At 43.9% G+C, this 18,012-nt stretch overlaps 2 protein-coding genes across 2 annotated transcripts in view; both read right to left on the reverse strand.

The window, feature by feature from the left end:
- Positions 1–1,906: 1,906 nt before the first annotated feature.
- On the reverse strand, positions 1,907–9,753 carry SDHB (succinate dehydrogenase complex iron sulfur subunit B). The gene is made up of 8 exons (XM_075277814.1): positions 9,629–9,753; positions 6,873–7,012; positions 4,662–4,747; positions 4,449–4,585; positions 4,072–4,188; positions 3,171–3,272; positions 2,812–2,934; positions 1,907–2,238 (listed from the first exon to the last, which is right to left on the reverse strand). Exons 1-8 carry the CDS (start codon positions 9,692–9,694, stop codon positions 2,161–2,163), a joined length of 849 nt encoding a protein of 282 aa, XP_075133915.1. The 5' UTR covers positions 9,695–9,753; the 3' UTR covers positions 1,907–2,160.
- Positions 9,754–17,472: 7,719 nt separating this feature from the next.
- LOC142208935 (protein-arginine deiminase type-2-like) overlaps positions 17,473–18,012 on the reverse strand; it is a 30,528-nt gene continuing 29,988 nt past the window's right edge. Inside the window, exon 16 of the mRNA XM_075277815.1 lies at positions 17,473–17,945. Coding sequence (XP_075133916.1) covers positions 17,709–17,945 — 237 coding nt within the window. The 3' untranslated portion in view covers positions 17,473–17,708. The remainder of the gene's footprint in view (positions 17,946–18,012) is intronic.

Here is an 18,012-nt window from a genome sequence, read left to right on the forward strand (position 1 = left end):
ACACAGCTATCTTTCCATATACTTTTTGTTTGGGGCAGGGGGCTCCAAAAGCAGATCTTAAACCTGCAACAATTTAGACATAGACTGTATAATCTACATCTGGCAATCACTCTGCATAGAAAACTAAATGTTCCTGAAGTCTTTCTTTTCTTCTTAGTTGCTATGACTCTTAGTATCTTTTCTATCTGCTATGAGCTTGTATGTGTCTTTCTTGTAATATATTACTGTATTATCCATGCTGCTGTAACACACTGAATTTCCCCATGATGGGACTATCTTATCTTCACATCGATTTACTGCTAGTTCTTCACTTTTCCTGCACGATTTTCCCAGTGACTATAATTGTAGGATACCAGCTCAGTTAGATAATAGATAGAACTTTATGGCAGCATAGGAAATATAAGAGTATGTTCACGAGGCAGAATCGGAGGAAGATTCCTTCCATTGTTTTCAATAAGAGCCAGAGATTAAAGCAGAATGTGTGGAAAAAAAATAAGGATCCTGCTCAATGTGGCCACAGGGCCGCAGCACAAGACACCACTTACTCATCTGAGCCATATAATAACCATATAATAGGCAGAAAACATGTAGCAGACACAACTTTGGCTTTCCATTGCTGGAGGCCACAGGTGTGGTAATGGAATAGAACATGGATCTGCACCGTGTGAATGGCCCCTTAGGCTAGTTTTACATAGATTGATTTGGTCTGGGAGAAAAAGATCAGACATCAGCTGTATTTTCCAGAATGATCCCAGGACCCAGTATCATATCCATCTATGATGCTAGCATTCCCTGTGGCTCTTCTACCCCATACTGTTGTTACCAGCATGAGACAATAGATCTGCAGCTTTTATGCTATGTGGAGCCTGGCCTTTATTTAAAAAAAAAAAAAAAACAAACTGCAGAAAGGAAAAGTATTTTTTTTTTTCACTGCTTTTCTGCAGCATTTTTTATTTTTTGCCTCCCACCGCCATGCAAGTCTAAGTGGAAAATGCAAGTTTTCCATATATTACATTAAATTGCTGCGCTTTTGAAAAGAAAACACAGCTTTCCCGCAATGGGTGGATGCGATTAAGATTAAATAAAACCGCACTTGACTAATATCATAAAGGGCTGATTTTTTTTTCTGCTCTCTACTGTCCCTTTTTCTGTCCCTACTGCTAACTGGCAGCCGTCTGTGCACTCACTGCATGGAGGTCATAGATGGTTACAGAGACAGCAATGTAATAATGACAGATCTAATGCCAACTTCGGCCCCTATGTTCACAGCAGTGTTATAGACAAAGCTAACAGGGCTGTGGGATCGGGACAAATTATGGCTGGAGTTGGAAAAACAAATATTGCAGACTCCGACTTCAAAATAAAATGATACTATACAATTATTAATATTGAATAATTAATGAGATGTATAGTTTGTTATATATTTACTTACAAAAGGGATTCAATGCCTGTCTTTTTAATGAATTAGAGGAGATGAGGATCTTTACTGCTTCTGTCCAATCATGACTGTTCGCCACATACAATGGAGTTAGGGTAAGTTCACACATAGGTTTTGAAGCCGTAATTGCATCAAAACCCTCGCGACTCGGCCTGAAGACACTCCCTCCTCCAGACTAGGCCCATTCATTGTGCCTAATCCGAAGTGGAGGGCGCGGCTGGATGCTGGTGCACTGCATCGGCTTTCAGTCACGGCGACCCGGCTTTTGGATCGGAATCTGAGGCGGAGGCCACCTCAGGTTCCAATCCAAAAAACTCCGTATGAACTTACCTTTAGAGTTGGTCTGTGGAAAACTAGGAATTTGAGTCAGTGGTTTGGCCTACAGACTCCATAGTCCTGAATGCTGCCACACATCCCACAGTGAAACACTATGCCCTCCGGTAGGATCATAAAATGAACACTCGAGCCGTCTCTCCATATTTATTACCTTCATTTAGTCTTCATAAATCTACAGAACAAAATCTTTAATAATTCGTTGAATATACAGATGTTTAGGATTTAGTCCTTTACTTCCTTAAAGCAGAACATATTAGGAGGAAGCAGATAGGCCTTGACAACTTCCAGCAGCGTAATGGATGGAGTACAGAAACAGCGATGAAAACTCTTCAGGAGGAAAGGACCGTTGTGCATGTCGCCCGTATGACTGGTCAAGCTCTACCATGTTAGGCTGTGGCTGCTTTTTCCTTGTAGGTTGCCATCATCTTCTTAATTTCAGCAATGGCCTTACCAGGGTTTAAACCCTAGAAATAGACAGATTGTATCAGAAGTGATACATGTATAAAAGAGATGAGTAACAGATGATTGTGACCACTTTGTAATTCTGCCATGTTACTCCCCCCTTACATATTAACATTGGACCTAACTAATTACTTTTAAAGGGAGTCTGTCAGTGCAAAATAGCATATAAAAGACAGACACTGTACCATGCAGGGCTTGAGACGTTTTTCTAAACTGCCTATACAATTGCTGCCCGCTGCAGAAAAATCCTATCTTAAAACTCAAAATTTATCTGCAACAGAGCAGTGGACAATAAAAAAAGCGATTTAGAAAAACTTATCTCAAGCCCTGCACAGTACTGTGTCTATCATTATATGCTATAGCGTGCTGATAGGATCCCTATAAAACTAGGGCCTGATCCCAGCACATAATACATGATATGACTGCATGCTACACTCCAATAACAATGAAACGTCCATACTGAAGTGTTGTGACAGTTTTGAAAATGTATTCTGTGAATATCAGTAAGTTTATGAACAGGTTAAGTCGTCAATAACCAGTCCACTTCCTGAGGGAGCAAGTTCAGGATCTGGTACCTTGGGGCACGTCCTAGTGCAATTCATGATGGTGTGGCAACGGTACAGGGAGAATGGATCCTGCAGTTTGGCTAGTCGTTCCTCTGTGTAATCGTCTCTGGAGTCGATCATCCAACGATAAGCCTGAAATCAAGAACATGATATTAGCGCCATATAATGCAGATAACAGACATGCAACAACCCCATTCTGATGAACCAAAGAAACTTCTGTGTGTATTCACCCCAACTGTATATGCTTGAATCTCAGTACAGGCTTCTGACACTGAATACTGGATTTAGAGACCTTTCCAGAATAAAGTAAAGTGCCACGCACGCAGACGTAAATGAGTAATGTCCTAATCCCACCTACAGAACATTACCTGCATGAGGACTGCTGGGCCCAAGTACTTGTCGCCATTCCACCAATAACTTGGACAACTTGTGCTACAACAAGCGCAGAGGATGCATTCATAGAGCCCGTCCTGTACACACAAGAGAGGAGAACATGGGGGTCACTCACTGCACAAATGGTAAATGATAGCAGCAGATGTGTAATAAAGAGAGATCCAATAAGATCAAAATTCGTAATAAAACACCAACAGTAATGTGTAAAATAGCTAAAACAAAACCTGAGGGTAGAGGTATAATCCCTGGATAATATAGGATGTAACTCAGGATCAGTACAGGATAAGTAATGTAATGTATGTACACAGTGACTGTACCAGCAGAATAGTGAGTGCAGCTCTGGAGTATAATAGAGGATGTAACTCAGGATCAGTACAGGATAAGTAATGTAATGTATGTACACAGTGACTGTACCAGCAGAATAGTGAGTGCAGCTCTGGAGTATAATACAGGATGTAACTCAGGATCAGTACAGGATAAGTAATGTAATGTATGTACACAGTGACTGTACCAGCAGAATAGTGAGTGCAGCTCTGGAGTATAATAGAGGATGTAACTCAGGATCAGTACAGGATAAGTAATGTAATGTATGTACACAGTGACTGTACCAGCAGAATAGTGAGCGCAGCTCTGGAGTATAATAGAGGATGTAACTCAGGATAAGTACTGGATAAGAAATATGACAAATGCACTCGGCAAGTGGCCTTTTTCTGCTGGCACTTATCCTAAAGTGTCAGCATGGGAGTATAATTCAGGCTGTAACCCAGGAACTGTGACATAATGGATTTACAAAGTGTCATTTATGCAGATTTATTTTATAGGAGAACATACATAGCTAGGACTACAATGTGGAGCCCACATCACACCATGACTTACCAGCTTATCTCTGTCCTCGATAGACTGAATATATTGCTCTTTCCCTTGTTTGGATTCATCTTTCTTTTTCAGATAGGGCTCTATGGATTTATACTGAGCATAGAAGTTACTCAAATCCTTCAGAGGAGAAGAAAAAATAAATAAATTATGATCACCTGTCTAATGAACAGAAAGGTTAAGGGATTTTGCGACATGCTTTGAATGGAATCATCTGCTAGGTGACAGTAGTGCTCACAAACACAATCATTATTGGTGAAGGAAGAGTGCCCTCTACCAGGACAAGTGGGTACTGCATTCTACCTTTCTCCATTTTACTTTTAAAGTGAGTTGGCCCAACTAGATCTCAAATAACTTGGTATCGCAACTGAAGTACTTACAGGCACTAGATCCTTCACAACATACATGTGAGGGAGGGGGTAGATTTTTGTGACTTTATTCAGGTTAGTGTCGATCTTTATGGTGCATGCCAACGTATTCCCACCGTTAATGTTCATGGCACAAGAGCCACAGATACCTGGAGAATGGAAGCAGAGGCATCAGACAAGCACAAAGAGCACTCATAAATGTTACTTGAACAGGAACACACTCACCCTCTCGGCATGATCTGCGGAAGGTTAAAGTGGGGTCCATCTCATTCTTTATCTTAATGAGTGCATCGAGAACCATGGCGCCACAGCTGGAAAAGAAATGGTTAAAAGGTGTGTTTCCATCTCATACATTTATGGTATATCCACAGAACAGGGTTCCAGTGATTCCCCTCCCCCCTTCATGTCTAAAAGCAACCTAGCAGTGACCTCCACCTGATGCACATTTGTGCTATATCCTTAACAGTGAAGTTAATTTGGAAATACATTTCTTATCTTGTATTGACCTGAGGTTCTGTCTGAGCTCTACTACTAGATGGGGCCATAACTGAACCTCCATACGCTTTCAGTCACATACTGGGGTATACAGTGGCTTCCTGCTATGTATTTGACGCCTCAATTCTGCAATTAAAGCGGTTGTTCAGGAATTGGATAAACCCCTGTGGAGAATAGGAACAATCAAAAAAATGACACACATATATTATATACCAGCTGGTACCCACGACTTAGTCAGCAGTGATTGTAGAAGTGGGTAAATACAGGTGCGGGTAAGGTTTTAGTAGTGTGTATAAGGTATGGGATATGAAATGTAACTCTGTATCTTGTTTTTGCTATAATCCAGAGAATACGTGAGACTTTTGTGTTGAAGTTAATTTGTATTTCAGCTGCTATACGGTGTTCTGAGAAACTGTACATAGTGTCTTTGGGACAGAGGTATTACCATATACTTCGATACAAGACATTGTATGATTTGTTATTTTCCGCCAGTACATGTAACTTTTGGGCACAGGATACTCTTGAGCAGGCCACATAAAGTTGTCCATGTGAGAAGCCTTGTGTGGCCAAATGTATTCCTGCTACTTTCAGCATTTGTCCTTGGAATTTATTAATGCTCATTGTAAAAGCCAATTTAAGGGGAAATTGTAGTCGTTTGAATTGAAATGGGAAATTATTTGGTATAATTGGAATGCGTGGGGTTAACACACTGTCACCTTTAGCTGCTCCTGTAAGAATAGTGGCTGCAATGATATTTGCTCATAGTTGTGTGACCCGTAGCCTCGTGCCATTACACAATCGGGGTGCATCCAGATTACGCATGAGTAGAACAGGAACGCCAATGTTCAGTTCTAGTTTATGTGAAGGGACGCCGGGTAATTCTAAGGTGTTGAGGAATTCCACAGGGTGTCGTGGATCGTGAAAGGGGTGGAGGGTCGGCAAACGTGGCTGCTCCGGAGCATTGAAGAGGTGGCCTCCTGGAGTATCGTTAAGGTGAGGGGCAAAGTGGTAAAGTATGTGTAAATGTGATTGTGTGGGGTTAGGGCTAGTTCACACGGGGGCAAAGGGGCGGATTTTGACACCGGATTTCGCTTCAAAATCCGCCCCTTTACAATGGTGGTCTATGTAGACCGCCGGGCTTTTTTTTGCCGCTAGCGGAGAAAAGAAGCGACCTGCCCTATCTTCAGGCGGAAGCCGCGCGGCTTCCGCCCCCGGCAGCACTCTCCTATGTCGGCTCATTCATTTGAGGCGACAGCGGAGGGGAAAGCCGCGACCGCGATGGTCGCGGCAGGCGGGTTTTGACAAGAGATAGACGCAGCTCGCCGCGTCTCTCTCGGTGTCAAAACCCGCGCGGGCAGTTCACATGTGAACTAGCCCTTAGGGGCTAAGCTGTAGAGGGCAATAGGAAGTTTTGTGATTTGCTATGGTTGAAAGTGTGTGAGATTGCAGAGATAGTGATGCTAGTTTGGGTTTTGTGGGAGTCCTGGGAAAAACATATGTGCGCTATTGTGACGAAAAGTAGCCTATTGCACAATCCAGTGTAGTAACTATGTTTGTGGAAACTTTCAGCCAAATCGGTGTAGCGGGGTTTGCGTGATTGAGGAACAAACATCCAAACTCACAAACTTTCACCTTTATAATATTAATAGGATAGGATACACACACACACACTAACATGTCCTCCAGCATTCTGTTGTCACGCGATCAAGTGTAGTACAGGGCTTCAGGTGACAGGAGGAATGAACAGACACCAATGGCAAACAACGGAGAACTGAAGACAGGAAAGTGTGATTTTTATTTTTTAAACATTACACCTCCCCCGTTCTCTACAGGGGGTTTGTCCAATTCCTTGACAACCCCTCTAATCATTACCTTACATATACAAGCAGCAGCCACTGTCCGTACTGAGCTGTGGAGAAATTCTATGATTTGTGAACTCACTTATTCAAGTCGACTTCATAAGTCTGCATGCGGGGCTTATCCCCAGGCTTGTCAGGGTCCCATCTGTAGATTGCAAATTTCTTTATGCGGGCTGTGGCTGCAGAGGCAGGTGCAGCAGCGGTCTGAGCTCCTCGGGAGATCTACAAATATAGGAATAAACATATTAATATATATCCAATATTACAGGACACTACTGTGTAAATAAGCAATATATAATCAATATTACAGGGCAGCACAGAGTATATACAAATTAATACCTAATATATATTATACAAAACTGAACAGTATGTAGAGAATGCCTTCAATACACAAGACCACACAATGTGTCCACAGAATTGCACCCAATACACGACACTGCACAGCCTGCACACAGAATGCCCCCTAATACACGAGACTGCACAGAGTACACACAGAATGCCCCCCAATACACGAGACTGCACAGCGTGCACACAGAATGCTCCCTAATACACGAGACTGCACAGCGTGCACACAGAATGCCCCCCATTCTAGAAAACCAACAAGAACAACTCTTCTGGTAGACCATACTGAAAAATTGCACACAAAGCGCTTGGAAATTTATGGAGGTTTCTCTATTGCTATAGAAAGTTCCTTTGGATAGTGGGGTGAGGCTGCCTGAGATAAGCACCTAATAACTACCAAGGCCACACTGGTCAGTAGATGTGGTGACGTCTAATGACACGACCTTTGCACAGGAGAAGCCGTGTACAGTTCTGTGCTACTTCTAATTTTATAAGAGTAACATGGCTGCAAGTCAAGGACTGTAATACAGCCACAAACCCATAGTAATGCAGTAATAAATTAATAAAACTGAATGGAGTGGGGGGATTGCTAGGTGTTATTGTTGAATTGCCTGGATAAATACTCCATAGACTAAGGCTAGATATTCCCAATTGGAAGTAAAATCATAGGTAACCCACAAAGCTGCAGTATGATCTCTGTGCTCCAACTACTTGACCGCAACTAGCACACCATCAAGCGTCTTAGCATTACTATAGCTTCATTCCTGGCCAGTGTGCACACACAGCCTCAGTCAGATCACTGATCCATGGACTATTAGTGTGAGAAATTTACTGTCACAAGATCCTGTGAGAATCATCTGCTGCGCTCAGGCACTAAAACAGAGACCTACAGAGAGCAGCACAAAGACAATTCTACAGCACAACATGGGGCACAATGTGCATAGTCATATTACAGAGTATCAACCCTAAACATAACACCTCAGTGAATAGAAGTCTCCAGTCACTTCTGTCAAGGCGTTAAAGATTCAATTTAACTGTTATATCTACTTCTTGGAAAGCTGGGTGGCAAGTAATATAGACACAGGGGCGGTTATCCAGCTTTCCTAGACTACTGGCTGCTAAATCTAAATGGTAACGGATATTTCTCATTTGCTCCTGTAATTCTCTATAATACACTGAGTATTTGGGGCTCAGTGGTAGGAGACTCCTAATAGTACCTGGTGTGAATGACGCCATAATGGCTACCCCTCATGACAGAGCTCTGCATCTGTAGCCTTTACTGGCATCACGTTGGTGATTTGCTCATCTCTGTCTGGGTCTTACTAGCCCTCACATGTCTTATCCTGATACTGAGAGATCAGGGAAGTATTGGAGTCAGGCTGTATTCACACTGTTATAGGGTATGTAAAGGACAGATGTATTATAACAGCCGTTCTGACCACAAGCCTAATAATCAGAACTTACAGAAATATAAATCCCTGCAAGTTCAGCTCATTAGATCCAAGGCCAGGCTTTACAGCTGGTACATACTGTATACAATACAGATGTAAGATGTGTGAATCCAGACCTGAGCTGTATTTCCCGTCACAGTCCTGTTCTGCATTCAGTTGTAGAGTCCTAATAAAATGGAATCTGGTGGAACCAGACAAGATATCTGGGCGAGATGATTTGCCAACAGAGAATGGGAAGACACTACTACTAACATACTGTACTTGTTAATATATTATACATTCTTCAAGTTTCCAGATCTCTACTTGCTGTCAGTGGAGGGAAACATTCTCACCAGAATCCTGACCGAACACTCATATTCATCACGGCTGAGTGTTTGCTTTACTGTACCATGACTAGGATACTGTTGGATCCTCCTGTTCTCACGGTTTGCTACAATGTATCGGAGTAGGTCTGAGCCTGAGCAGGGGATTGTTCAGATTATTTTATCAACTATATGAAACATTTTAAAGACTCTGATGTGAATGAGAACAGTTCTGGTCAGGACTTAGCTTTCATCGCTCCTGTGTGTGCACATATAGCCATTATATGTATATTAGCCATTACTTGGGTGACAACACTGGTCTCCACGCTCTTGTGGTTGACACTTGTATTCGTACAGGTTGTCAGGTATAATAATAAGATGGCTCCTGGAGTCTTGCTATGGCTCCTGTATCTGGGGGTTGGCGTTGTCTAAGCTTGCAGTTGTGAATAGGATCAGAGCTTTGCACCCCCTGACCAATGTTTTCCAGCAACCTCTGGTCAGTGACAAGGCCTGAGGCAGTTCACCTTGCACCAGGGCAATGTCACCACCACCATGGAGAATAGGAGTCATCCACTGTCACCTGCAACCATAACACAAAAGAGGAAGGAAACAACAACAAGCAGTAACATACACCAGTGGACGTATCTGTAGTATCTATGTGCCCGGCCCAGTCCCCTATATACTGTCCACACACACACACACACACACACGTATACAATACTACCGAGTATTACAGCTCTGACCTGTATCGCCCCCGCCGTCCTCAGCACAGACCCGCTACGTCTCAAGGATAACACGACCGCCGCCATTTTCTGTCTGCAACTTTACAAACCTCCCAATTCCCATCAAACCGCTCGCGGCGGACCAAAATACCATAGAGGTGAAAGCAATCTCATGTATCAAAGCCTAAGAGCGCGTATAGAGCGTCCGGCCCTCTCTAGGCCGCTCTGTCTCAGATTCTTAGTCTCGATGGTGTGTTGAATAACCTTTGTAGTTTCCATAGGGATGGGCGGTTTCTATCATGTGATTTGTCAGTCACTTTAAGATTGACAGAAGTGTTATCCAATCAGAAGATCATATCAGGTATAAATGTGTGTTCTAGCGCCTGATTGGCTGACATATGTATATGACGTGTCAGTTATATCACTAATATTACACTAGTGTTGTGCAGCCATGTTTGGCAGGGCTCAGACTTTGCTGGAGCCTTTTTCACACGCTCAGTATTTGGTCAGTTTATATACTATGCCAGTATTTGACAAGTGTCCCAGGAGAAGGCCGTGCCCCTGTTGTATAACATGGGATTCCAATGTGTTGGCCACACCCCTTTATGTGACATAATCAGCATATAATGTGCCCAGGTCACATATGAAATAATGGGAGCTCAGGAGATTTCCACCTGGTCTGATAGAGATCAATATGTGTCCAGGAGGTCAGCCTTGTGTTTTGGGACCCCGGGAAGTTGTGGCCTCAGCATATGTAGCTATCCACTTTTATGAAGACCACGCCCCTTGTAAGAGCCCCTCCCACTTTTTCAATGATCTGCCATTTGTAAATTACCCTGTGAAGGGTCTCCCAGGGTGACATCACCGGGCGTTCAGGGAGAGTTGACAAGTACGCCATAAAACAAATTACTCAACGCGTGAACTAAGCCTTACAGGTGTACAATTCTGAAGGTGTACAATTCTGCTTATACACCTCATTCAGGCTAGTGCCGTGTGACTGTTTTCTAGCAACTGTATAACCCCCACCTCCCTGTGATTCTTCAAATTAATGGGGTTATCCTATTTTTCCATCAATATTAGCTCTGCGGCGGTCCAGCACCCGGGACCGCTGCAGATCAGCTGTACCGAGACAGCGTGGTTCTTGGTAATGTTTACATACCGCGAAACTCACTGCTCACTCGGTGTACAAACTATAGCTTCAAGTGTAGGTACTGCAGTGTCTTGGTACTGGTGATCTATGGTGGGTCCAGAGTGTTAGATCCCCACAGACCTAATACTGATGTCGTATCCTAACGATAGGCTATTCATAATAGAAACCGGATAACCCCTTCAGTATAAGGCCCCACAGGACGATATGCAGCACTTAAGTGCTGTGGGAAAAAACGCGCCGGGTTTTTCCCGCAACACTTTGAACAGAAAGTTCACAGAGTTTTTCTCCATGAGCTTTCTGTTATCATTATTTCTATGCGGAAGTCGCCAGCGTTTCTGTAGATATAATTGATATACTGGGATTTCCAAAACCACACCAGTTTTGGAAATCGCAGCGTGTCCGCGCTGCGGTTTTTACTTTGCAAGTACTGTAAAACGCTGCAATTTTTCTTGCGGCGTTTCTGGCCCGTGGAGCCCCAGCCTTAAAGGGGTATTCCCACATCGCATACTCACCAGTCTTCACTGCTGTAAAATCTTCTTTCTTCCTGGTTTCTTGCGTCATTTGGTGGGCGGGTTTCATGCAACCTGCCGTTTAGCTCCACCCCCAAATTAGCATGTAGCTCTGCCCACTGCATAGCGTGATCCTATGGGGGCGGCAGAAGGACCTGTGATGTCATCAAAGGTCCTCAAAAAAAACACTATATGCACAATACTGCCTGTCTCTGCCATAATGAACACATTTGAATTAGCTAGCCTGATAACTGGGAGAACAGAAGACGAGTTCAGAAATGAAAGCAGCTCCTCTCCCCTATCTGAGTGCAAGGACCTAGGTCACGTGGTGCAGACACAGGAATAGCTAGAAACACAGGCTCGCTCCCGTGCACTTAGCCCCTCCTCCCTCCCCCCTGAGAGCAGCAGATACATCACTTGACTTTTGAGCAGATAAGTCAAGGGATGTGTCAACAATGAATTGAATAAAGTAAGAGAGTGGACAAACAAAGCAGTTTTGCTGAAGCAGTGTATTTAAGAAAAGTCTTATATCCACATTAAGAAGCAGTATAGATAGGATCCTTGTGATGGGACAACCCCTTTAAGTTACTTAAAAACAGTGGTCAAACTGGGAATACGAACATCTAAATGAATGAAGGGGGGCAAGGCCAAGGATATGGTGGGGATAATATAGAGACCTAGTTGTGGGGAAAATGAGTGTTCTAAGCCACCAGCATTCAGCACCTCTGACGCCAGGTTCACACTAGTGTTCAGGTCCACAAGGGGACACGAAAGACGGAAACCCTGTCCACTTATAAAGTAGTTACCCGCTTTTACCCGGTCTATAATGGGGTCCTCCAGGTTTCCACTGTTTTTGTGCTGAAATCGTCCAAGGGAAAAGTCCTCCTTGCAGGATTTTCTTTCTGCTGATTTTAAGTGGAATCTGAGACGGAATCTCCTACAACTTTAAATCAAGACTAGAACACTAGTGTGAACCTAGTGTTAGATGGACGCCTAGATTGCTATACATTGTTAACAGCAGGTGGCGCCACATGATGGAAATAATAGTCATACTGTAGCTATTCGCTGAGTAATTTTTTAACAGCATGTACAAAAGCAGCAATCATTAAGAAGACAGTCATGGTATAATATCATGGTGCACTGTGCTGATAGTGTAACTCATTACAAGACAATTGGAGCAGCCTGCGTCGCTGATAACATAACCCAGAAACTGTGATGCTAATGGCTGCTACATCTGTAAATGGCAAATACTGTTAATTTTATATGATCTATGCAGGGAATATGATATTTGTTGCAGGGACAACCCCTTTAAAGGGAATCTGTCAGCACGATTTTAGCACCCAAACCATGTTCAGTGCCGAACAGGGCAGTGCTTTTGTTTTGCAATGGTGTTCTTATAAAGACTGAATGATCCTGCCACCCTCCAGGAAAAAACTTTCGTTTAATATTCATGTTTTTGATGTCAAGGGGGTGGAGAGCTTGCCAAAGAAGTCAAGCTCTGTCATAGAACAACCCTTGCACATGCACAGTGATGAGCTGAGACCTAAAGGCTCGTTCACAGGGGGAAAGAGGGGGCGGATTTTGGCAGAATCTGCCCCCTCACAATAGAGATCTATGTAGACTGCCAGCTTACTTTAGAAGCGAGCTGCCCTTTCTTCAGGCGGATTCTGTGGCTGATTCAGCCTCGGGTCCGCCTCACGGCAGCACCCTCCAGGCTAGGCCCATTCATTTGGGCCTACTCTGGAGCCGGAAGCTGCAACAGTCGTGGCAGGCGTATTTTGGCCTGCCATTTTGGCCCTGATTCCCGTGTCGCAATCAGGACCAAAATCCGCCAATCCTTGCCCCGTTTGAACTAGCTCTAAAGATGTGGTTTCAAATAGAGATACATCAGGTCCATTGTGGTGACAGCAAAGGGGAAAGGAGGCATTAATTACAGCAAAGGGGCAAGGAGGCATCAATTACCGCAAAGGGGCTCACAGACCTTGACTTATTTGGCTAGCTCTCCATCCCTTTGACTTCAAGAAGATAATCTGAATATCGACTAAGGCCCCACACTCTGGAAAAGCTGCTTCTTTTGTTGCAGATTTTGCTGCTGTTTTATTTTGAGCCAGAGCCATGCGTGGATTGAGCAAAAGGGAGAAGTATAAGAGATTCCTATATATTTCCCATTCCTTCTGAAGCCACGGCTGGGTTTGGCTAAAAAAAAAAACACAGCAAAATCGGCGATAAAAATAAAGCAGCTTTTCCATAATGTGAGGCCTCAGTCTAAGTTCCACGTTGCAGTAAAGCTGCTTATTTTGTTGCATTTTTTTGAGCCAAACCCTGGCGTAGCTTCACACCCGGGTCTGGACTAAGCAGAAGGTAGATGTATTTTCTCTGTATTTCCCATTCCTTTTATAGCCATTCCTGCGTTTCTGCAACGTGTGGCGTTAGTCTGTCTGGTCTATCACTACTGATCTGTTTGTATGCAGAGAGGCTGCAGCAATGACAACATGTCGGTGTTACATCAATGCTGGAGCTGGAGGATGTAGTTAGTATCAGTGCATATTTATTTGCTAATCCTCTTCTCCTGGTCACATTAAAATATATGATCTCAATCTGTTTAAGGTGAAAGCAGAACAAGAACAGAGTCACCACTAAGATCACTTCACTCTCACAATGAGAAATAGAGGAAGATGGATGAAGGAGGTCTGCAGCTGGTAGACTGACCCATAAAATGAGAGACAAGCTGATAGAGTTGACCTCTGGAAGTGATGTAGAGGCCCTGGATGAAGACGGTCACCCCAGAGAGGTTCTGTGATTCTGCTAGGCCACGTAAGTGTAACTGCGGGGGCACAAGTGGTATACCATTGTGCTGACACAACACCGTCTGCATCTTTGGGTCACTGTTGGAGTAATATTATCCCTTATACACCTCAGCTGCTGCAAAACCTCTTTTTGAAGACAAAAGGGAAGTTTAATGTCACTGAATAATATGCTTTGTTTGCTTCCACTAGTGTTGGCAACAGTGGCCCCATAATGGGATATTTTTCACATGTCAGTTCTGTGTACACAGAAGTGGTTACATAAATGGTGCCCTACAGTATTGTCTGCAAAATAGTAGTACTAGCCAGTGACTGACTGGGGTGCACAGGACCCGCCATCAGCTATACAGCACTAGTGTACATCCATCCTTTATTGTAGTGTGAACTGTGCTCTTGTGAAATACATCTCAAATAAGAGACAGGCCCCAGCTTATTTCCTTTGTCCATGTTGAATATCATGGGCCCTAAGCCAGTAGAAAAGCACTAGCCACATAGCAGAGTCCATTATAGGGGTTGTCCCATCACAAGGATCCTATCTATACTGTTTGTTAATGTGAATGTAAGACTTTTCCTAAATACACTGCTTCAGCAAAACTGCTTTGTTTGTCCACTATCTTACTTTATTCATTTTTTTTTACTTACTTTATCTGGTCATGTCAAGTGATGTATCTGCTGCTCTGAGGGGGGAGGGAGGAGGGGCTAAGTACACGGGAGTGAGCCTGTAAAGGGGGGGGGGGGGGTAGTTTACCCTTTGGGGGGAAATACAGACTGTGCCAGCGTCTACACTCCCCGGCATCCGCCTCTCTATTACAGCGGATGCCGGGGAGTGTAGACGCCGGCACAGATGCCTGCAACATCGCTATATGCCTGCCCTGCATGAAGCCAGCAGCAGCAGGAGCAATGCTGCTATTCCAGAGGGGAGGGGGGGGGGGGGGGCCGGAGGAGCGGAATAACAGGAGCTCCTGCCGCTGCTGGCTTCATGCAGGGCAGGCACATAGCGATGTAGCAGGCACCTGTGCCGGCGTCTACACTCCCCGGCATCCGCCTTTCTATTACAGCGGATGCCAGGTCTGTAGTCGCACTGTGAAGGCTACACTGGTCTCACTATCTATGAGCGTGCACGCAGGGCCAGCGGCATCTCGCCGCTGGCTTTGCATATGTAAACCCCGCCCACCAATGACGCAACAAAGCCGGAAGACAGAAGAATTTACAGCAACGAAGACTGGTGAGTATGCGACGCGGGAATACCCCTTTAAGTAGTAACTATTACTCTTCTTGACAGATGTAGTTCTAGGGCAGTTTTGCTGAATCTTTAATATGGTTAAGGAGTGACAAACTACAGGAAAGAGGCTTAAAAGCAAATTATGAGCTGCATATTACCTATCCTGTCTGACATCACAATATTATAAACTATCCTCTGCCCGCGACTTTGTCTGCGTGTTGTTGGCGTCGATGATCCACCTATATTCAGCAAATTGCTCCTGTCAGTGGTTTGCCTGCTCCAGCGTTTTGGCAGCTCTTAAGCTGTCCTGCTGATGAACTTGTTCCTCACGCTGAGCCCGTGATTGTTCCGGGAACTCAGCAGCTTGCTGGGACGTCAGATAATGAGTGTGTTGTTGGCGATGATAATCCGCCTGCTCCGGCATTTTTGCAGCTGTCAAGCTGGCCTGCCGCTGAACTCATTCCTCGTGCTGTGCCCGTGATTGTTCTGGCATCTCAGCAGCTCACTGGGACGCCATATGATGCATGTGTTGTTGGCACCGATGATCTCCGTCAGCTCCGCTTGAGGAGAAGTCTGTGACTTATGTCTTCCTTCATAGCTCTCGTTGTTTTAGAATTTTGCAACAAATTAGATTTTCTTTTTCCCGGCATGTTTAAAAGTTGCAAACTGCCAATGTGGATTAAAGATGTTTTCCCATCCAGTGTGTCAGCATGTTGCCTGGAGCAGATCAGATAATATGCAAATGAATGTACGGAATGGACTGAGGGTTAGCTGAGTGTTTACATAGAGAGATAACAGACCTGGCTTTATCAGAAGCTGAACATAAATTCATAACAGTCGTGAAGCCATGTCATTTACTGGGATAAAAAGTAGTCTATGTTTTATTCGAGGTTACAAACTATCTATGTGCCAAATTTCATTCAAATCTGTTCAGCCTTTTTTGCGTGATTGAGGAACAAACATCCAAACTTTTTATATTATAATATTATAGCAGGATAGGATTTCACATGCTTTAGGAAGAGTATATATAGAGTAGGAAATCGCAAATCCCCACTGCCCCCCCCCCCCCCCCCCCCCGGTATATCGTAGAGATAGGCCATCCGTGTCTAGTACAGAACTGTTTTCAGCCATTGTCACAGTGTGTCCGGACGCTGAGGGTATACCGTAGTTCTATAACATTTTATACTCTGCATCACCCCCTAATAAAAATCAGACAATAAGGAGGTTTTATTCCACAGATTTTATTATGGCTGTTAGTAATAACACAGGATGGAGGATTCACGGTACAGATGAGGGGATTGAAATGTGAAGGACATTTCCAGATGAGGATGGAGACATATTATGGCTAAGGCACTGTGTACAAAGACGCCATGGATAAGACATGTAGCATGGGTCATGTGCACTGCGTCCACAGTCCGTTCAGGGGAGGGGGGGGGGGATTTCTATAACACGTTTAGCCCACTTTGTTGGTTACATGATTTTCCTTTGTTAGAGTACTGAACAGCGTAAGAATTGTCCCATGTGACTGGAGCCGCCTCCAGGTAATGAAATTCAGTCCGTTCACTTGTTCTAGTAAGTGGGATACGACAAGGAGAACATAAGGTGCAATGACATAAAACATACCAGAAACAAGAAACTTTTTGGAATAATAAGATATTAGTGTAAAAAAAAATATTAATATCACATCCCAATAAAGGCAACGCTGTGAGTCCCAACACCACAGGTAAAAGATACTAAAAACAAAAACGGGGAGTATATAACACTGTACGATATTTCCGTATAACATAGTGAAAACCATCCTCAGTGATCTTTACCCATCACCCCCATCATCCATGGGGTGGTCGGAATTCAGCAATCACCTCTGTCCTTGTCTCCATACATAAAAGACATGAATTCTGGCAGGAAGGTGCACCGAGAACTTGTCTGTAATAACTTATGATAGGTGCGTGGTGAGATTTGTGTGAGTGGTCAGTGTATCAGAGGCACTTGCTGTATACATGTGTAATGTGATTTGGTATCATGATTTAGATTTTTGTATATTTTTTGTTGCTCCCTTATATTTGGCAGCAAAGTTGTAGATTTCATGAGATTTTTTACCGCAATGCAAAAATCTATATATATGTACCTGAAGATCCAACCATCACATGTTCTTTTATTAAAAATGGCGGCTATTACTGGCATAAAATTCTAAGGGGTTATGTATACGTGTTGTGATATCAATGGCCGCTGATATGTCACATGCTAAGAAACAATGGCAAGTGATGTCCCTGACTAGGCCAAAGAAATGGCAATAACTTAAACCCAAGGAAATGACCCCCAACTACGTAACGCTAAAGACATCAGTGGAGGAGGCCGTGCAGACCGGAGGTCAGGAGGAGATTGCTAAGGATGAGGAGGTCCCAGGCCATGTCGGCCACTAAGGCTCTTCCATCTGCCACCACTTAAATGGGAATGGCTTCCGGCGGACGTTGGTGCCGCAGTGAACCTCGCCCAGTTTCTTGTGGTATGACACAATATCATCGATAAATGTGCATCGCAGTTCTAGAGGCTTGAGCTGATCGATGACGTAATCTTCCAGGCAGCAGGTCTCCTTGATAACAGGCCCGTAGGGTTTGGGAATTCCCAGGTCTTTGCCTAGAACAATCATATTAACCTGGAGGGAATAAAAAGGATAAAGAATCTCAGTAAAGAAATCTATGAGACTTCAATGTGGTCATTGT

This window comes from Leptodactylus fuscus, chromosome 6 (genome assembly GCF_031893055.1).
Source record: "Leptodactylus fuscus isolate aLepFus1 chromosome 6, aLepFus1.hap2, whole genome shotgun sequence".
Lineage (NCBI taxonomy): Eukaryota > Metazoa > Chordata > Amphibia > Anura > Leptodactylidae > Leptodactylus > Leptodactylus fuscus.

Excerpts from the sequence above, each read along its gene's own strand:
- SDHB (XM_075277814.1), bottom strand. The coding sequence starts at position 9,694 with ATGGCGGCGGTCGTGTTATCCTTGAGACGTAGCGGGTCTGTGCTGAGG. Across the intron at positions 7,013-9,628 it reads GGACGGCGGGGGCGATACAG|ATCTCCCGAGGAGCTCAGAC; the intron begins GTCAGAGCTGTA and ends CTATATTTGTAG. Across the intron at positions 2,935-3,170 it reads GCCCAGCAGTCCTCATGCAG|GCTTATCGTTGGATGATCGA; the intron begins GTAATGTTCTGT and ends TCTTGATTTCAG.